The 22,695-nt window shown below is 39.0% G+C and overlaps 1 protein-coding gene and 1 non-coding gene across 2 annotated transcripts in view; both read right to left on the bottom strand.

Annotated features, from left to right (window-relative positions):
* Positions 1-9,385: 9,385 nt before the first annotated feature.
* LOC141588401 (uncharacterized) overlaps positions 9,386-22,695 on the bottom strand; it is a 98,091-nt gene continuing 84,781 nt past the window's right edge. Inside the window, exon 2 of the mRNA XM_074409845.1 lies at positions 9,386-9,707. Within this exon, the coding sequence (XP_074265946.1) occupies positions 9,386-9,707 (322 nt within the window). The remainder of the gene's footprint in view (positions 9,708-22,695) is intronic.
* Positions 15,026-15,132, bottom strand: LOC141589244 (small nucleolar RNA R71). Its single transcript, XR_012520193.1, has one exon. It is a non-coding gene; the product is annotated as a small nucleolar RNA R71 (small nucleolar RNA).

The raw sequence follows: 22,695 nt of genomic DNA, 5'->3' as shown, positions 1-22,695 counted from the left end.
TTTTGACTATACTTTGCTATTCCTCCGTATTCCCTTTCTTGTTGCCGCTATTTGATGAACCTTCATCATGAATAGCAATCAATCATCCTTTACGCCAAATTGCATCGTCCTGAATGATGTTGGGTTCCCAAATTGATCTTCATCTTTGAATCAATTATCTAGTTGGACTCGAGAGCTTTAGTTCTCTAACCCGAGATTTATTAAAGGTAACACGATTCTACCGATCCTAATACTCTTATTATTATTGTTATTATTATTATTATTATTATTATTATTATTATTATTATTATTATTATTATTATTATTATTATTATTATTATTATTATTATTATTATTATTATTATTATTATTATTATTATTATTATTATTATTATTATTATTATTATTATTATTATTATTATTATTATTATTATTATTATTATTATTATTATTATTATTATTATTATTATTATTATTATTATTATTATTATTATTATTATTATTATTATTATTATTATTATTATTATTATTATTATTCGGGGTTGAATGAATTTATGTCTGTTTTACATGTTTAATGTGATAAATTGATTGTTGAAGGTGGTATGTGATAATTGTTCTTAATAATAGTAGTAATTATTCCGTCATATGTGAGATAAGTTGAGTTAATTTGGTGGAGTTTACGGCTAACTTTGGACAAAAAGTTACAGATGGTAAAAGTTGGTTTTAACAGGTAGGAGTTTAATCACTTAAAACAAGCTTAGTGTACCATGAATTTATGAGGATAACCTATTGGTGTGTATAATTATGAGATTGAAAAGAAGCACTTGTACGCCATTCTTTTATTCAGACGAGATATTGAGATTGTTTGTTTGTCGAGCCGAACTTGGATTACGGAGGAGTAAAATATTGGATGGTTAGTATTGTGTTTAATTTGTCGATTTCTTTGACCTTGACTCGTGGGTGAGTAGCTTAAAGTCTAAGTGTTGAGCACGGTTCTTTGAACCTTTTGACGATATTGATATTGAAATTGAGATGGAAATTGGTTACTGGTATTGAGTTATGAGTTATGGGGCCTTTCGGCCAAGTTATTTTTACGGTCCGGTCGACCATGGTTATTAAGTTATATTGAGTTTGAAATCGATATTGAGATGGCAAATTATTTCGCGGTCTTATCCGCCAGTTCACTCACCCCTTGTCCTTGTCTTAGGATCGACGATGAGAATACGATGTCGGCTACTATGGAGGATTATATTATGAGACGGAGTAATCGGTGAGACGGAGTAATGAGATGAAACTTGGTTAATTATTAGGACGAGAGAGTGTATTATATTATGGAGTAGGTTTGAGTATGAGATGAGTTAACGGGGAGTGTTTTTATTATTCTCTTTGTTTATTTTTATTTTTACGTGTCTGTGTTTCCACGCCATGACCAAAACTAAGCTGCTATATCGGGAAAGTTTCCATTTAAGAAAACTTTCCATTTAAAGAAGTTTCTATTTTTAGTAACTTTCTATTTTGGGAACGGGAATAGTTTAAGTAATTGTTTATCATTTATTTATCTTTCAGAGGGCGAATTTGTTGTGGAATATTACTGAGCACCCGACTATTTGGCAGATCGAGGTAGGGGAATACACTGATCGAGTTCTTACGATTATAAAGAGTTGGCATGTTCGGTGATTATATGACCTATCTGATTATCTTATTTATCTTGTTGAGCATTATTGTTTCATACGTTTCATACATTGCATTTGCATCGGAGTTGGAGTTGGAAGAGATGAGATTATTGCGATTAAGGCCCAGCGGGTTCGCAGGACTTGCCTCATTGTCCTCGGCCTACGGTGGTATATCGACGACGGTCGATTGATATAGTCTGCCCGGGGATCGGTATGGCTGGGCGTTCGGGGATGTGTGTGATGGAGTTGAGATTGGAGGATCATATCATTGCATTCTTTATTATATCGTATTACCTACTCAACCTCGCGGTTGACACTTTGTGTATTCGTGTGCGCTGTGATGATCCATTCTGGGGGAGCAGATTGAGGTTGTTGAGACATATGGAGCTGGCGGGGGAGAGAGCATGGATCACCTGACTTAGAGCTAGCCCACTTTTATTTCAGTTTAGCTATCAGAGTTATTTTCAGTTTTGGGACATGTTCCATTTGAGTTGTAAACATTTATAACTTTCAATTTAAAGTACTGTTTATTTTTCCTTTGTTATCTACTGCCTCGGGTTTCCGAGATGGTAACACCCTTCTTTATCTGAGGAGTCCTAATCCAGGCCCTTAAATAAATGGGAGTGTTACACCTAAGGGGGCGTCTCCTGGTTCTTGAAAAGGTTATTTAAAACCGTATTTATGATGAAATATTTGCAAATGTTGTTTGCATGACTCGGAATAATTACTATTGTATTAGTAACATTCGTTGTCGGATTTGCATGTTTGAAAAGTATAGTTTACAAATAAAAATGTAAAATGTTTGATTTGAACTAATTATGTTAAGTTCATTTCTTTGTAATTAGTCAAGTTAATCATCGTACCCGGATTAAACCGACATGGTATAAGGAACCAAGGATGATTATCAATCATGACTAATATGTTTGCAAATGTTAATAAATGAGAAAAATGGTAGATAAAAGAAAAGGGTGTAAAAATACCCATTAAAATGTAATTAGCCAATAAAATCATCGGGTCACGGAATAAACCGTCATGGTATAAAGAACCAAGGATGATTTTTGTAATGGTCAAAATATGTTTATCATAAAAATGAATTAAAATGATAAAACCCGTAAAAGGAAAGAGGTAAAAATAAAAGAAATGAATAAAGAGGAAAGACGAGAAAAAACACGGATGAGTCTGACCTGGACACCCACAAGAGGCGCGAGCATCCATGCATAGCAAGGAGCTTCTGTCTCAGGCCAAAACTCGGTTTTGGCTCGTATAACCTATATTTGAATCGTGTTATGCATTGTTCATGTTTATAAAGTTATGAAAACAGTAAAGAAATGAAATAAGTGAGATATTTACACCCTCAAACTTATGTTTATTGATGTTTGCGAAGTAGACGACTTTTGAGACGGTTTTCTCGTTGTGACTAATCGCGATCAAAGAAGTTTAAAAAGGTGCCTTAAAAAAGGATTTAGTTTTGAAAATATATTGAAAACATGTGGTTGAAGAACATGTTGATTGATGAATTGAGTTGGTCAAATGGGTCGGTCGAATGCACGGCAACGGTACCAAACAAAATGTGTAAGGCTTGTGTTTACGATCGGTAGGTCGTAAAAAAGTGTCGATTTTGTGATTTAGGAAGTCGAGTCTAGAAGTTTAAGGGAGATGTGAGGGGGCGGACGCTCGCGTGAGGTTTGTAGTGTGTAAAGGTTGGTATTTATAGAAAAATGGGGGTGGTATCAAGTCGGTTAAGTTTGCTTGCTGGCCAAGGGCATGCCTAAAGAGGCGCAAGCTACCTCGTGATGGAAAGGGGTGTATTGTCCCTTTCAATTTGGACGTGGCCTATTCTCCATCCATTGTTGATATGTGGTATTCATATAAGATGTCGTGTAGCAATATAGGCATCTAATAAGATGATTTTGGTGTTACTTGGGGTAGGTAATTTGTGTGCTTGACTCGGGTTTGACCCGTGTGAGTCGGGATTTGAATTTCGAGTCGGTTTTGGCTCGGTGTCGGTTTTGACTCTAATTAGGGTCATTTTAATGGAAATGACATGATGAAGACATTAATGGTATTATTTTTGACATTCGATATTTGGGTTGACTCAGGTTGATTCGAGTTGCGGGTTTCTGAGTCGGTTTTGGGACCGAAGACGGTTTTAACTCTAAGTAGGGTCATTTTAATGCAAATGAAGTTAGAAAACTTTTGAAATCATTTTTCATATTCGAATAGCTCATTAAAACCATCTCATGTATAGCCAATCCACGCACGCATATCAAAAACACGTTATAGTCCGATCATCATCGGGTTGTTTTTGGGAGGTGCAGATACTGGGTATCTACAGAGCCCCCACTTTGACTGAGGCTTGGACAGGGCGAAAGTCAAAGTATGATCTCTAGGTCAATCGAAGATTACAACCTGAAGACCATTGCGGCGTCGAGGCGACTCAAAAAGGTTTAAGCCAAGGACCTGCCGTCGGGAAGGGCGACGTTGAGGCGACTCGGGAATTCGAGTCAAGGACCTGCCGTCGGGAACATTTTAGACTCTGTCGACTTCCGATGCGGGTCGTTTAAAGTCCATTAGATTACGTATAAAGGCTCGCCAGTCATAAGAAGGAGTCATACCTGAGGCATCTTCGGGATACCTCCTTGAATCTTTTGCGCGCAAAGGCTCGCCAGCCGGTGTTGAAGGCGGTGCGTTTTGAGGCTTGCCAGCCATAGGAAAGAGTCATACCTGAGGCATCTTCGGGATATGTCCTTGAGTTGTATCCAACTTGACATCTTATGCTTGATATTTGGATTAACAAATCGACTTAGAAAGCTCACATGTTAGGTTAACACTTTTGGATGTGCATTCATGCATTTACACCGTTTTATCAACTCTTGCAATTAAACAACCACGATCGATCAGTAGAGGTCCCTAACGCAGGCGGGATTGGGTGTCCGATTAAAGGACTTCCCAATACGTACCCTCACCCCTTACTCAGAACGTTTGGATAGTGGATGGCCTTATCCAGGGCGTACGGGAGTCATTTTAGGCATAGAATGCTAAAAAGGGGACGAGTCCTTATCTTTAGTGCCTATGTCAAACACCGCTTTTTGCCTTGAATGACCTAGGTATAAAGTGGATTCGAACGGGTTCCAAGCATCCCACAAATGCTTGGTGGCGACTTCGAAAATCTCTAATCGTTTCGAGACCTTTACCGAGACGAAACCGACCGATCTAAAGCGATTCGGTCGAAAGCATTTCAACGCCACCGAGCGTGGCTTTCAAAAGACCGCTGCATGTCCACAGATTGGCCTGGCGTGCAGGTGGCCCGTGACTACGGACCGGTAGGTGGCCCAAATCCACTGACCGAGACGTGGCCCATGTCCACACTTTGTAAGCTTTACATGAATAGTTTGGAAAATGAATATGAACTAATTGTTTTAAGTTCATTTGAATATAATTAGTCGATACTCATCATCGTACTCGGGTTAAAATCCGACATGGTATGTAGAACCAAGGATGACTTTGTGTTGGTGACTAATACATTTATTTTGAAAATGTAAAGAAATGATAAAAGGCTTTAAAATACCTTCCAAAATGTAAAGAAATGAAATAAAAGGTTTTAAAATACCTTTTAAATGTAATTAACCAAATATTATCACCGAAACACGGATTAAACCGTCATGGTATTAAGAACCAAGGGTGAAAAATGTTTTGTGGTTAAAACTTGTAGAAAATGGTTTGAAAATACTTGAAATGGTAAAAACCGATTACAAATATGAAAATGAAAATAGGGGAAAAGAAGAGACCAAACACGGATTGGACTTTAGGTTGGGCAGGGTCCTTTAGGCGCGAGCCTATGTGCTACGTAAGTAGCCTCTGCCTCAACCAAAAAGTCCGGTTTTGGCTCATTCTTCCCATGTTTTGGACCATGTTATGCATGATTTAGCATGTTATAGTCATGAAACAAGTAAAGACATGATAAAAAAGGATTTTTACACCCTCATACTTACATGCTTGGCTTATGGCGAGAAACCGACGTAAGTGTATCAACTCGTTTGGTCGGAAAAGACTCGGTTTAAAACCGTTTTAGTAAGTAAAAAGAGTGTTTTGTTAAGTTTAGTGGTGGTGTAGTGGTCGAAATGGTCGGTCAAGGGATTTAATGCACGATCACGGTACCAAACAATGTGTAAGGCTTGTGTTTACGATCGGTAGGTCGTAAACACGTGTCGGATTGTGACTTAGGAAGTCGAGTCTAGAATTTTAAGGGAGAAAAGAGGGGGCGGACACTCGCGTAACTCTCAAATGGTTACATTTGAGGGGTATTTATAAGAAAATGAGTGGTTGTGTGAGTTTTGAGCGACGTGGCCACCCGGGCTGCTCAAAGAAGCGCGAGCCACGTCGCACGTCTTCGAGGTGTCTTGTTACTTTCACACAAATGCAATCATGATTTGTTCTATCCTAGGATTTGTATGCACATGTTTGGTACTTGACCATGCATGATCCGGGGAAATCTTAACATGGAAGCATTTGAATGGTTTATTTTTTTGTGTTTGACTCGGTTTGACTCGTTGTTGGAGTCGGGATTTGAATTTTGAGTCGGTTTTTGGTCCGGTGTCGGTTTTGACTCTAATTAGTGTCATTGCGAACCCGTCGTCATGCATTAAACACTTCAGGTACTTTTGAAAAGTTGAAATTTGTTATTTTCGAAATCGTTTTAAGTTTTTTGGCGTAAAGTTGTACACAAACTGTCGATCAAACGCCGCGATTCCAAAGCATGTTGTAGTCCGATAATCATCGGGTGTTTGTTGGAGTCTCAGCAGATACTGGGTATCTACACTGTCCTGTAAGAAGATCCGCTCGAGCTCGCAGTCGGAACGCTCGGATCGTGCCCTGGTACGCTTAGATTCTGCTCAGGGACGCTCGGATCGTTGCTCTGATCTACTCGTCCTGAGCTCGGGCCGCTCGAGTCCTTGGACAGGGTTCTTCTCTTGTTTGGCTCCTTAACAATCTGCGGGGATTGTGTTGGGGATGCAAGGATCTTTTCATCATTGCCCATTTCACTCTATTTATTTGCTTAGGCCTCTAGTATCGGTCTCCTCTTCAATGCTTGGTCATTAGATGCGATCCATTTAGCTCCATTTCGCTCCATAAATGCAAGGTTAGCGATCCTCTCCTACCAAGGACACAAAACCTCAAAGATTATGCAAAATGGGAAACTAAAGATAAGAAATGACCCTAATATATGCTAGAAAGCATGGGAACGAGGTTAATTTGGGGACTAAATGTGCTCAAATATGAGTCACATCAGACATTCATACAATTACAAAACAATTTTAATGCCAAAATAGCTCACGTTTTTAAGATACAGTGAGTTAGAAAATTCGATTTTGGGATCGAAAATCACACATAAACTATGTAAATGGCAAGGAAGTTGCAACTATATGACAAATAATGAATATTCCAAGCAAGTAAACATAATTACCAACCAATTTAATGCTAAAACTTATCCCGAAATTATGAACCCTAATTCTGAAATTTTCGAAATTAGGCTTTTAATTCATCAAATAATGGGTTAAATAGCAAGGAAATAGCAATTACATGTGAGCAATGGAGGATTCAAGGCAAGAAACACGAGAAACGGGCAACAATAAGGAAATTTTGAACCATATAAAGAGCAATTTGAGACACTTACTTGAAGAAATTGGAACCACATAGCACACAAATAAGCATAAAGGAGTGAATGAATTTGCAACAAATCAACTTAGCATAAATTAATTTTAGATTTGATGATGATATGAAGGAGTTAGAGTAAAATTGAGGGAGAAAATTGAAGGAGAAGAAGACGGAATAAGCAAGAAGGAATAATGAAAGTGAGAGAAAAAAGTAGAGTAGGAAAGTTTTAACAACACGGAACTGGGTTCAGGGGGGGATACTTGATCGAGTATACCCAGACTCGATCGAGTATCTAGTACCCAAAAAGTCCAACTCTCAACATTTAATTAAATTGAATTAGAACCCATGTTCCTCGACCGAGTGCCAGCAGACTCGATCAAGTACTCACATTTTTCCGTCTTTATCTCAACACGTCAAGTTTTTTGCCTATATTCCGTCTTTTCTGCAAAAATACTTCACAAACATGTTAAATTCTCTCCCTCATCTGCTCAAAACACGCAATACAGCAATTTAAATGAAATTAAATGCGGCTAAATTCCTAAATTAAAAAATAATTACATGTAAAACTTCGGGATGCCTCCCGATAGCGCTGGTTTAAGTGGTCCCGCACGACCGTATTACCTCATCAGTAAGAGGAATCAATGGTGAAGAGGTCAACGGCCTCTATCACCCCAACATAGGCACCGTCATAATATACCTTCAAACATTGCCCGATTCACCTTAAAATTCACACGTTTGTCAGTTTGCAGTGTAACTAACCCAAATTTGTTCACTTAAACTATAGTGAACGGTCCTGACCATCTACTCCTTAGCTTACCTGGGAACAAACGCAAACGAGAGTTAAATAATAATACCTTTTCGCCTACATGGAATTCTCATTCCAAGATGTGCTTATCATGCTACTTTTTCGTTCGCTCCTTGTATACTCGAGCACTATCATAGGCATGCAGTCGAAACTCATCAAGCTCGTTCAACTGCATCAATCTCTTCTCACCCGCAAGTGAGGGATACATATTTAGCTCTTTTATAGCCCACATAGCCTTGTACTCGAGCTCCACAGGTAGATGGCAAGCTTTGCTATAGACTAGACGGTACGGTGATGCTCCAATCGGTAAGCTCATAAGGTGTCATCAAGCTTACGACTCCAATATTTTCTATTCTTGCTCACTACCTTCTCCAAGAATGACTTAAATTCTCTATTGGAAATCTCCACTTACCCATTAGTTTGTGGATGATAGGCCAATCCTCTACGGTGTGTAACGCCATATTTCTTCAATAAAGAATTAAGATGACGCTCATTAAAGTGCTTACCCCCCATCACTAATACTTGTACGAGGGACTCCAAACTACGGAAAAATAATCTTTTGAAACAGCTTGACAACTGCTTTAGCATCACAAGTAGTAGTGGCAATGGCTTTCACCCATTTAGAGACATAATCAATAGCTACTAAAATATACTGATTCCATGAGATGTAGGGAACGGCCCTGGTAGTCAATACCCCAAACATCAAAAATCTCCACATCCAAGATCCCAGTTTGAGGCATCTCATGCCTTTGCGAAATATTACCCATCCTTTTATAAGCATCACAAGAACGGACAAAACTACTAGCATCTTTCAAGATAGTTGGCCAAAAGAAACTCGGCTGATTCACCTTAGCAAAAGTCCTAGATGGACCATGATGACCACCATAAGAAGAAGAGTGGCAGTGAGAGAGAATGGCATGTACCTCACCCTCTGGAATACACCGTCTATAAATACCATCTACGCACTCCCAGAACAAATATGGGTCATCCCATAAATACCGCTTCACATAATGCATAAATCTCTTCTTCTGCTGATAAGATAAGTCAGGAGTAAGAATACCTCCAACCAAATAGTTAGCATAATAAGCAAACCATGGAGTGCCCGTAGTAATAGCAAGTAGATGGTCATCTGGAAAAGAATCATCAATGGGCAATAAATCTCTTCCTGCAAATCTCAGACGAGATAAATGATCTGCAACTACATTCTCTGCGCCCGACTTATCGCGAATTTCCAAATCAAATTCTTCTAATATTAAAATCCAACAAATAAGTCTCATTTGGCTTCTTTATTAGCCAATAAATACTTCAATGTTGCATGGTCAGTATGAACAATCACCTTAGAATAACCCACAAGATAGGCTCTAAACTTGTCTAAAGAATAGACAACCGCAAGAAGCTCCTTCTCCGTAGTGGCATAATTGATTTGAGCATCATCTAAAGTCTTACTTGCATAATAAATAGAATGCAACACTTTATCTTTTCTTGGACCCAAAACGGCTTCAATAGCATAATCACTGGCATCACAAATAATCTCAAAAGGTAGATTCCAATCCGGAAACTGGATTATTGGAGCTGAGATAAGAGCCTGTTTAATCCTGTCAAAAGACTTAACACACTTATCAGTAAACACAAAAGGGGCATCTTTATGGAGAAGTTGGGTTAGTGGTTGAGCAATTTTTGAAAAATCTTTAATAAAGCGACGATAAAACCCTGCATGACCAAGAAAACATCACACACTTTTAACATTAACCGGGTACGGTAGTCGCTCAATCACTTTGATGTGACTCGTACTTACACACATTTAGTCCCCTAACTAGCCTCGTTCCTATGATTTCTCGCATGAATTAGAGTCGTTTCTTATCTTTAGCTTCCTACTTTACATATTCTATGAGGCTTTGTGTCCTTGGTGGGAGGGGAATGCTAACCTTACTTTTATGGAGCAAAACGGAGCTAAATGGATTACATCTAACGACCAAGCAACAAGGGGGAGACCAATACTAAAGGCCTAAGTCAATAAAACAAGTATTTGGGCAATGATGAAGGACCCCCAAGGCTCCTCAACGATCCCCACGGATCATGAGGCAGCCAATTGAAGAAGAAGCCAAACTGACCCTTGAGACCGGCAACCCAAACTCGGCCCGAGCATTTTGATGAGAAAGACGGTCGTCCTAAGACTCGGCCCGAGCGTCCCATAAGCAGGACGGGCGTTTTCCTTTACAGCATGAGCGTCCAACAAGGGCAGGTCGAGCGTCTCCATGAACGACTTGTAAGGCGTTAATCTTCATTTTAGGGACTTATTCATCATCTAAGCCCTTAGTTACCCTAATACTTGTACTTAGTATAAATACTCCATTGTACTAGGAGATTATTACCAAGTTTTACCAAGTTAGATTACCATATTAGCTTGTTATCTTAGATTAATCCAAGTTATTAATACAATCCAATTACACAATTAAATCTTAATCACATCTTAATCTTTCTTTAATTATTCAAGTGTTCTTAGAATTAGTTGGGTAATTTGAAGACTATTTGGGTTTTTTGGAGAATTGACAACTCTTCATCATTCATCAAGATTTCTTCTATTATTCTTTACTTTATATTTGATCATCTTAAGTTGGTACAATTTCTCTAATCTTTACTTAATCCTTGTTTATTGTTTTACTCCTTCATCATGTTTAGACTTGTTAATATGATTGACACCCTTGTTAGCATGTTTTCTATGATCATGAGTGAGTAGTCTCCTTACTAGGGTTAGTGGGGGATTAGGGGACTTAATCATGTTAGAATTCATTAATATACATATTCATATATGAAAAGATTTATTTAGTCATAAAATAAAAGCTAGATCTTATGCATGCAAACATAAATAAGAGAAGAAAATCGTTTTCTCACCATCAAGAATTCGGCCAAATGGGCACAAATGAAGGTCTCCTACCTTCATTTGTTCTTGAGCTAAAAATACATTAGGATGATCATCCATGACTTCAAAATAGAAGCCCTCCAATAAGTAGCACCCAAGACTATCCCAAAATCCCACAAAATAATATGTACTAAATATTTGTAATGTGGTTTACCTTAAAATCGATTACTAATACTCATATACTACTACTAGTATTATTAGTGATTGATTTGTACAAATTAGATTCATAAAAAAAATTTTTATGAAGAACAAGAGAGAGAGTGTTGTGTATTTTCATAAAAACATGAGAGAATGAAAATTTGAGAAAAATCTCTCAATTGTCCCATGTCAAAACCGGTGGGTAGAGGGGTTATAGGACCCTTTTTCAATTAAGGGAATCGTCCTTTAGGTGTGACCTCAAGGGATCAACTGATCACCACCGTCGTACGACAGGAATGTCAAACTCTAGCCAGCCAATCATTACCGATATGTGTGGACCAGTTGACTATATATATGTAATGTATCATCCCTTTCGTATTCTTGTTATGAGATTTAAATATGTGATCAATATGATCGACAATTGTGATCGCATTATTGTCGGAGGACACATATTCCAACAAATCATGGGGTAGATCTTTACTTAATAAGTTCATATGATTGCTTGCTTGTTGTAGTTTCAACTTATGCATATGTTATGCTTGATAAAATGCTTGTTTGACAACCTAGCATAAATCTCTTATCCATTCAATAAGATTTGTAGGACATAGACCAACTCAAGGCTTTTTAGACCATGCATATAGTTGAATAGGGAGAATTAAGAGACTTCTAGGGGTTGTAAAGTCTTAACCGACTCGGCTCCGAGACCCAAAACTTCGTAGGAATTGTAAGATATAAACTAACTCGATTCCACTATAACAATAATTTGCTTGCGTCTATGAAACTTGTTTATGTGATCTCACCATGATTCCCTTTATGAACCCATGACACCCTAGTGTTTTACTCAATTGTTTACAAACCCCATTTACTTGCCTTGCTTTATTTTCATTTATTTACCTTTTGTCAATTAGTTTATATTGCAACTCTCAAACCCAAATTGTGACACCAAAGACATAGCTTTCTACAACCGATAAATTAATACAATACCCGTCCCTTGGGATCCGATCTTTACTTACCGCTCTACTAAGAGTAGTTTGTTGAGATTATAAATAGTGTTTTGATTGGTAAGCTTAGATGATGAAGTTTGAACCGAATCAAAAATGGCGGCGTTGCCGGGGACGGTGTTCAATTGAATTGTTATCATTTGTTGTTTTTAGTTGTGTCTTTCTTAACCTTGGGGAATTCAAACACCTCAAGGTAGTTTTAATTGTTTTCTAGTTGTTTGATTTTTGCATGTCTAGGAGATCACGAGGCGAACCTTTGCCTATTGATCCCGAGATTTAGAGAACATTGACAAATATTAGAAGAACCGTTAGAGGGACTTCAACAATTGTGGGTATTGGAGAATGATGTGACCATAATTGGCGCATATTTAGCCCCCGAATTAGCCTTGTTTCCATGCTTTTTAGTGCTTATTTGGGTCATTTCTTATCTTTAGTTCTTTGTTTTGCATATTCTTTGAGATTTTGATCCCTTGGTAGGAAAGGAGTAAGAATCTTGCATTTTCATGGCAAAACGAGACTAAATTGATCGAATTCAATGACCAAGCATCAAGGAGAGACAAGATTAGAAGGCCTTTGTACATATCATAGTAGAAGAGCAATGTTGAGGAAAGATCCTTGAGTCCCCAAGGAAATCCCCAAGGAATTTATGAAGAAAAGGGAAGAAAATAAGAAGTTACTATGCTGACTGAAAATCCGAGCGGATTGTCAACAATCCGTCCGTCCAGCCCCAGCACAATCCGAGCGTCCTTGCCTGAATCCGCTCGGATTCCCCCTCAACAATCCGCTCGGATTCCCCCTCAACAATCCGCTCGGATTCCCCCTCAACAATCCGCCCGGATTCCCCAGAATCCGCTCGGATTCCAACGGTGCAATCCGCCCGTCCCGACCCTATTCCGCCCGGATTTCTTCACAGCACGGATTGTCTTCTTCAAGCTACGAAAAGAGAAGCCCTTCTCTCAGAAAATACCGGGTCCTCCTTGCTCAACTTAAAAAGTGTAATTACTAGTTTAGCCCTTAGTTAACCCTAAGGCATCCTCCCTAATTTTCACTATAAATACCCCATTAGTCTAATTAGAGGAGCATGTTCTTCTTATCAATAATTAGTGTAGTTAATATCAATCAAATCTCTCTTCAATATTGTAATCAAGTATTAATCAAGTTTTAATCCAAGTTTTAGTTCTTTAATCTCTCTCTTGTTCATCCTTTATTTTGGGTAATTGAAGATTATTTGGGTTATTATTGGGAGATTGACAACCTCTCAATCAAACATCAAGTACTTCTATTATTCTTGCTTTATTATTGGAATCATTAGTAGGTATAATCTCTTAATCCCTTTTTAATTATTGCTAATTACTTTCATTTATTCATCATGTTTCATATTGTTGGTATGATTGACAACCTTGCTAGCATGATCAACATGATAATGAGTGAGTAGTCTCTTAGCTAGGGTTAATGGGTGATTAGGGGAAACCAACATGGGGAATGATTCATGCTTAAATTAATATGCTTTTATGTTTTATTTGCTTGCTTGTTTTGATCTCAACTCATGCACATGTTATATTTGATGAAATGCTAAGCCTATGAATCCTTGCATTTACTATCATCTTCTACCTTTTCAATGAGACTTGTAAGACATAACCCAACTCGAGTCTCATTAGACCATGCATGTTGTTGAGTAGGGAAGATTAAGTCGACTTGTAGGTGTTGTACAATCTAATCGATTCGGCTCCGGGACCCAAACTTTCCTAGGATTGTAAGATATAACCCAACTCAATCCATCACAACAATAATTGCTTGCTTATAATTTGAGAACATGTTTGTATGATCATATCCCATGATTCCCCTATGATCCCATGACACCCTAGTGCCTTTAATCAATTGTTTACACCCCTTTAATTCGTCTTGCTTGTTTATTTTCATTGTTATTCTAGTTTAGTGACCTTCTACATCAACCCAATTTGTGACACCCCTTAGACACCACTAGTTACAATAAAAATCTCATTTCAACTCCCGTCCCTTGGGATCCGACCTTTACTTGCCTCTTTACTAATTGTAGAGTTGTTTGTGGAGCTATAAATTGTGTTTTGATTCGACCGTGACCAACAACCACATCTTAATTTGTGAACACTTAGCGGGATCGCATCAAAAATGGCGCCGTTGCCGGGGACGGTGTTTGTTTGATTTAGATTTCTTTTTATTGTCATTAGTTGTGTCTTTCTTCGCCTTGAGGAATTAAAACTCCTCAAGGTTTGTTCTAATTGTTTTTGAGTTGTTTGATATTTTGCATGTCTAGAAGGTTACAAGGTGATTTGTTACCTTTTGACCGTGAAATCGAAAGAACCTTGACGAACAATAGGAGACTTGTTAGGAGGAATTTGAGAGGTGTTGGTGAAGTTGTTCAACCCACTAGTGAGTTTGTCAATCCTTTCGCAATAGAAGGAGAAGAAAACCCTTACACAATACCCCACAAAATCCACCTACAATGCCAAAATTCTCGTCACACTCCATACCCACCGAGGAGAATCTACCAAATGGTACTCCTACACCGCAACATCTCACCGGAAATTTTATTGCCATGTCCTCCTTCATCCAACTAGTTGAGAGGAGCCAATTTGGGGGGATGCCTAGTGAGGACCCTCATTCTCATATGGAAACCTTTTGCGATTATTGTGATGCTATCTCTCAAACGGGCGTGACTCAAGACCAAATTAGATGGGTCTTATTTCCTTTTTCCTTAATCGGCACCGCAAAGCAATGGTTGAAGGGCCTTGATAAGGCCACCCTTGGAATAGATTCTTGGAAGAAGTTGGCTCTAGCTTTCTACAAAAAATTCTACCCACCGGAAAAGACCAACATGCTAAGAGCTCAAATTACGGGTTTTAAGCAAAGGGATGAAGAGTCTTTGTATGAAGCTTGGGAGCGGTTTAAAGGAATTTGTCGCTCATGTCCTCACCATGGACTTAGCGAATGGTTTTTGGTGCAACAATTTTGGAATGGTTTATATGAAGATTCTAGGAACATTCTCAATATGGGATCAAATGGAATGTTCACCGAAGTTGATGACAATCAAACATGGAACAAGATTGAGGAAATGGCGGTCCATAACTCATAATATAGTAGACCTCGCAAGGCTACTAGAGGAGGAAAGCATGAAGTGGACTCCGTTACTCAATTGGGTGCTCAACTTAGTGCTCACATTGACACAATCAACTTGAAGTTTGAACAAGCTATGGCTAGACTTGAGGAAAACTCAAAATCATCGAAGCATCATGTTAATGCCATGACGGCATCCTCATCAATCCCAAGTGGGATATGTGAGAATTGTGGAACTTTGGGACATGACCAAGGTGAATGTAGGGGAACAAATGAACAAGTGAATGCTTTCCAAGCATACAAGAGTGGTACCCCTTATTCCAACTTTTACAATGAAAACACCAAATTCCATCCAAATCTCTCATACAAAAGCCAAAATGTTCAAAACCCTCAAACAACATACACTCCACCACCCATGAGAAACCAAAATCAAAGACCCTTTTACAATCAAAACCAAGGTTACGAAAATCAAAATCCTTACAATCACCAAAATGACCAAGGTTTTGATGTCCAAAAAGCGGTCCTCCAAATGCAAAAGAACCAACAAGAATTTTTCACTCAAATGGAAAAAGATAGCCAAGCAAAAGAAACCACCATCAACAACATTCTAGCTCACACCAAGATGTTGGAAACACAATTGACTCAACTAGCATCTTCAAGCTCACAAAGACAAAGGGGGTAATTACCACCTCAAAGTAATCCCCTAGACATGAAACAGATTAGTGCCATTCACTTGAGAAGTGGTACAAGGTATGAAGCACCGAAGAAGCAAGTTGAGGATGAAGTTGTGGAAGCTAGTGAAAAGGAAGAAATTGTGCAAAACTCCAAAGATGGAGAATCATCAAAAGAAGAAAGTTCAAAGAAAAATGAAGACAAGGCCAAGGAGAAGGAGCCCATTGTGATTAGACTTCCTTTTCCAAGTCGTCAAGCCAAGCCCAAATTTGATGATCAACTTGGAAAGTTCATGGAAATTGTGAAGAATTTAGAAGTCTCAATTCCTTTCACGGAATTAATCAATCACGTTCCGGCCTATGCGAAGTACATGAAAGATATCCTCACAAAGAAGAAGTCGATCCGGAAACTTGAGACTATCACCTTCACTAAGGTGAGTAGTGCAATACTTCAAGGGAGTTCGCCTCCGAAGTTAAAGGATCCGGGAAGCTTCTCAATACCGTGTACCATTGGCGACACGACGATCAACAAAGCCTTATGTGATCTAGGGGCTAGTGTGAGTGTCATGCCATACTCGGTGAGTAAAAGGTTGGGGATGGGAGAGCTTAAATGCACCAACATCACACTCCAAATGGCCGATAGATCGACGAAGACACCGTTAGGGATATGGGAAGATGTCCCCGTGCGAATTGGGAAGTTTTTCATCCCGGTGGACTTTGTCATTGTTGATATGGAGGAAGATTCCAACATTCCAATCATCCTAGGAAGACCTTTCCTACACACCGCCGGTGCGGTAATTGATGTGAAACATGGTGAGCTCACTCTAGAAGTGGGAGATGAAAGCATAACTTTTAATCTTGACAAGACTATGAGAGCTCCTCGTTTGCATGAGCCATGTTTCATGATTGATCATTATAGCCGAAAAGATGAGAAGAAGAAATCGGAACTCCAATGGAAGAAGAAAATTGAAGATGCTCCATTCAAAGAGCAAGTGAATAGTGACAAGGAGAGCTTGCAAAGCTCATCAAAATCAACCAAGGAAGAAGAGGATGGCCTCATTGGCCAAGAGAAGAAATTGGGGGAGTTGTCTCTATCTAAGCAAGAGATTTTCAATGATCAACTCAACGAAGTTTGTGGTCTTTAGGACGACGAATTTGAAGGGATTTTTAATCCCTACATTGGACATGCCATCGATCATGATCAACAACAAGAGCCACGGTCCATTGAGAACCTCTACCATGATAATGAACAAGCCTTTGATTACTTCTTCAAGGTGTTGAGCAACATCAACAACACCTTGGACATGCCCCCTTGACATCTCATCAAGAATGAGAGTTTGGTGGAGTCCTCCCTAAACCACCACTTGTAAATATTTCTAACTCCCTAACTTACATTTCAATTCTTGTATTGCATTTTTGTCATCTTTGGATTTTTATTTACTTTGATCAAAATAATTGTCATGTAAGAGAGAAGTGAGGGAGGGACTAACAATTTCAATTAATGTGTAGTGCTTTACCTTAGTGTGGGGATGGCAATTGCCTAGGCTATCCATGCCTTAGTAGTGCCCCCACAATGAAGAACACAAGACTTGAAGAAAGAATGAAAGAATGATAAGGGAAATGCGCTGTGCACGGGTGGAACTGAATCCGTGTACACAGAGGAAGAATCCGAGCGGATTCCCAAGAATCCGCCCGTCTTACAGAATCCGAGCGTCTTGCAGAAAAGACGCTCGTCTTGAACTGAGCTGAATTTTGAAATTTTCTTGACTATTAAAGAATCCGAGCGGATTTCTGAAAATCCGCCCGTCTTGAAGAATCCGTCCGTCCTGGGAAAAAGACGTTCGTCTTTGCAGCTGAGGAAAACAAGCAAATTTCTCTAGATAGAAATCCGTCCGTCTTTGAGCAAATCCGCCCGTCCCGTGTTCAGCAAATCCGAGCGGATTGTCACAAATCCGCCCGTCTTTAGGCGAGCTTTGCAAAGCCCAGAAAGAGCAAAATCCGCACGGATTGTGAAGAATACGCACGGATTGCCCCTGCAGATTCGAAATTTTCGGCCTCTTTAAAACCCCTCCCACCTTCATTCATTCATTCATTCATTCATAAACACTACACACAACATCAAAACCCTCATCCTCTCCATCATAAAAACAAAAACCCTCAACAACATTCAACAAAAACAAACCAAACCATCCTTCCAACAACAAATTAATCACTCCTTCTTCAACAAAAATCAAAACCAAGAACAAAATCTTCAACCTTTGAGTCGATTTTTGTTTTCATAAAGGCAAAGCCTTTCACCTTCAAATCGATTTGGGCATACTACAAAGTGAAGATTTTTAACTCTTTTCTTGGTTAGTTCATCAATGGCAAGGACTAAGGGAGCAACAAAGGCAACAAAGGCACCAAAGGCTAAGGCACTCTCAGAAAGGCAAAAGGCTCTTCAAACAAAGAAAGCTTTGGCTATGGTGGTAGCAACACCAAACTTGGAAGTGCAACAACAACAACAACCTTCTATGGGAGCAACAACACCTTCTACTCCGGTAATTAACCAACTTTTGCATTATCCGGAGGTAACTTTTATTTCCGATACCCATAGAAATACCTTTGTCAAGTTTGCTATGAAGTCATTACAATCCACCAAATTCATATGTGAAGATACCTTACAAAAATTGGGTGTTCTTGAACAAACAAAAGCCTTTTTCAATGCCATGGGGTTAAAGAAATTGTTTGAAACAAGGGAATTGACATACCCCTCCCTTACCTTGGAATTTTTAAGTTCTTTGAAAGTCACCAAAGTTGAGAATAGAGAAAATCTCGAGTTTCGTCTAGCTAATGTTAGTAGACGCATTACCTTTAAGGAATTGGGTGAAATTTTGGGTCTTAGTGATGAATCGCGTTATCTTAAGCATTATGGAAAGTATGACCCCGAGCCTCTTTGGGAGGCAATCTCCGGAAAGAAATTTGAGGATTTTCATGCGAGTCGTGCTCTTTTGGTCCACCATCCGGGCATAAGAGTATGGCACAAGGTTGTGGGAAATACCATAATTGCTAGGAAAGACACCAATCATTTCACAAGACTTGATTTTATTCTCCTTGAATCGGCTTTGAATATCGGAAGAATTCATACCAAGCCTTACAACTCTTTGAGGCTCTTGGTAGATAGATGGCTCAACATCGATAGTGGGAAGAAGGGCACGACCGTTATTGTCAATGGCGGCCTAGTCACGGTCCTAGCTAAGCACTTTGATCCTAACTTCAATAAGGATAACAAGTACAAAGCAAAGGAGGGTGGCCATCTTGTTGATATGCATACTATGATTCACAAGTTCAAGTGGGTTGCCCAAAACCCCCTTGACACTAAGTATGGATGGCTAACTAGTGAAGCTAGATCGTTCACCTTGCCCTCGAAGATTTGTCGTCTAAGCGTCCACCGGACCAATTATCTACTTCCCCTTTCCGAAGAAGCCGAGTATATCATTCAACAACAAAAGGGTGATCTTGAAGCTCCCTCCTCTTCCATTGTCATACCACCTTACCCCTTTGAGTATGAAGAGTTCAAGCCGGAAGGAGTTGAAGTTGGGAAAGACTATGTGACTCTTCTCATGCAAGCAATGCACAAGCAAGCCTATGAAGATCGGAAAAATGCTTATTTGGCTCAATATCCACCCCTCCTACATTTAGCTAGGCAAGGACTCCTTGATCAATCTTGTCCTTTGCCTAGTTGGGCGGATAGAGAAGTCTTATTTCCGGGTGCATCTAGGGTCGTTTTGGGTGACAATGAGGTTGTTGGAAATGATGAGGAAGTTGATGATAATATTGAGGAAGAAGCAAGTGAAGGAGAAAAGGATGGTGAAGATGATGAAGATAAAGATGAGGAAGAAAGTGAAAAAGAAAATGACAAGGAAAGTGGCAATGTCACCACTTCTCATGAGGGAAGTGATGATGATAGCATGATGGAGGACTAGCAAGCCTTGGAGACTCCTACACTCTCATGGTTTGTCTATTTCTCTCTTTGTATTTTATTTAATTTTGATCATTGTTGGAGTAGTCCTAGCAACATCAAAGGACTCACACCTCGGTAACATTGAGGTGTTCTCATTCTATTGTTCCCATTTGTAAAATCCAAAATGACAAATTAGTTTCATGCATAGCATAGTGTGTGCATGAACTATACCCATCCTTGGACATTAGCAATAGTGTCTCACTTGATTTGGGGAAGTTAATGCATACGCAACGGGAGGTAATCTAAATTATCCTCTCCGTCATAACAAAAACCATGCATCATGTAGCATAGCTTAGTGTAGATTGCATTTAGTATAGAAATCATGCATCATCTTTGCATAATTTCCATCATTTTGGCCATTGAGGACAATGCCCATATTAGTGTGGGGATGGGAATTCTAACATTTAACTCTTATTCAAAAAATCCAAAAAAAATTGAAAATTTTCAAAAATCATAAAAATTGAAAAACCCAAAAACAAGTTCATTACCTTTGTATATATTGTCTCGTATATATTGTGTTTGTTTTATCCTTGTTCACATTGATTGACTACGCCACATCCGAGACATGAGGATATTGAAGACCGCATGGTATGATCTTTCCAATCTCCTTTTTCCTCTTTATGTTAATGACTATGTGGCTTTATTTTGATTGATGCGGTATAACAATGTGAATCTAGGACTTGCATTTAGATTGTTTGTCATATTAGTTGGTAGAATCATTTGCATTAGGATGTTTATATACTAGTTGCATCATGGCATGTAGTTGCATGTTAGAAAAATTTTGCGAAACCGTCTACTTGGGAAGCTTGACAAGTGTATATAGGCCCTAGTAGATGCTTTTTGTTCTTAAGACTTTGCTTGTTAGAATGCTTGTAAAACACCCTAGGATGTGTCATGCTAGTATCCTTTGACCCATGGTTTAAGGCCTAGTCAAGAGTACCTTGTGGTGTGATAACTCCTTGGCTACCGTTTATTCCAAGGTGACCCTTGAAACCATGCAACCATCTTTCATCCATGTTCTACCATACATTTTGTCAACAAAAGGGAATGGGCACAAAAAGAAATCAATTTGAGTTCAATGAAATGAAAAATGAAAGAAAGTTTGCAAAAATGCATCAAATGAAAAGAGGAGCAAAAATAGAACTCCTAAGCTTCAAATACAAGGCACCCTCGTTACTAATTGGGGTGACTTTGAAAATGTTCAAAAAGAAATGCAAAAAAGTTGTCAAGTATTGAAATGCCAAAAATCAAAAGAAATGGCAAGAAAGTGTTCTCAAATGTTATATGCCACAAGAAATTGGGGGGAAAAACAAAAACAAAAGCAAACTCCCAAAGTGAAACTCAAATATTTATTGAGCCCTTTATCCATCATATCCATTTTTGTGCATGGTAGAGAGGGGACGACCCTTCTTCTTGTCTAGGCAAGAGGGGGAATTCCGCGATCCTCCAGTGTTTCTAACACCATAGGGAGTCTACTCTTGACAAAAGCATTTAACGATTGAGGACAAAGGTACCCTAGCTTGACACAATTTGGAGGTGATTTATTGGTATCCTTCTAGGCTTAGTAGTTTGGACAAATTGCATCTATGAAGGATTGTGTACCCTTGAATTGCTTCCCTTGTAGATAATTTCCGCCACTTAATGAGGGAGTGGCTATTCTTTTTGTAGATGCATCCATTATGTGTTTTTGTGTGCTTAATGTTTGGATGTGTCGCCATTTTGGCAAGACCCACCTTGCCTTGCAAGAAGGCATCCTACCTCATGGTTGCCTTGTTGTGAGTTGAAGGGGCGGAGTGAGACCCGCTAATTGTCTCATATCGGCTATATTATTAGGATAGGTTAGTATTGGTCCTAGCCTTTGTCACCTCTTTACTCGGGACGAGCAAAGGTTCGGTTTGGGGATATTTGATGTGACCATAATTGGCGCATATTTAGCCCCCGAATTAGCCTTGTTTCCATGTTTTTTAGTGCTTATTTGGGTCATTTCTTATCTTTAGTTCTTTGTTTTGCATATTCTTTGAGATTTTGATCCCTTGGTAGGAAAGAAGTAAGAATCTTGCATTTTCATGGCAAAACGAGACTAAATTTATCGAATTCAATGACCAAGCATCAAGGAGAGACAAGATTAGAAGGCCTTTGTACATATCATAGTAGAAGAGCAATGTTGAGGAAAGACCCTTGAGTCCCCAAGGAAATCCCCAAGGAATTTATGAAGAAAAGGGAAGAAAAGAAGAAGTTACTATGCTGACTGACAATCCGAGCGGATTGTCAACAATCCGTCCGTCCAGCCCCAGCACAATCCGAGCGTCCTTGCCTGAATCCGCTCGGATTCCCCCTCAATAATCCGCTCGGATTCCCCCTCAACAATCCTCCCGGATTCCCCAAAATCCGCTCGGATTCCAACGGTGCAATCCGCCCGTCCCGACCCTATTCCGCCCGAATTTCTTCACAGCACGGATTGTCTTCTTCAAGCTACGAAAAGAGAAGCCCTTCTCTCAGAAAATACCGGGTCCTCCTTGCTCAACTTAAAAAGTGTAATTACTAGTTTAGCCCTTAGTTAACCCTAATGCATCCTCCCTAATTTTCACTATAAATACCCCATTAGTCTAATTAGAGGAGCATGTTCTTCTTATCAATAATTAGTGTAGTTAATATCAATCAAATCTCTCTTCAATATTGTAATCAAGTATTAATCAAGTTTTAATCCAAGTTTTAGTTCTTTAATCTCTCTCTTGTTCATCCTTTATTTTGGGTAAT

The sequence above is a fragment of the Silene latifolia genome, chromosome 6, assembly GCF_048544455.1.
Source record: "Silene latifolia isolate original U9 population chromosome 6, ASM4854445v1, whole genome shotgun sequence".
Classification (NCBI taxonomy): Eukaryota; Viridiplantae; Streptophyta; class Magnoliopsida; order Caryophyllales; family Caryophyllaceae; genus Silene; species Silene latifolia.
The sequence above is the reverse complement of the archived record's forward strand: the minus strand, read 5'-3'. Positions and strand labels throughout refer to the sequence as shown.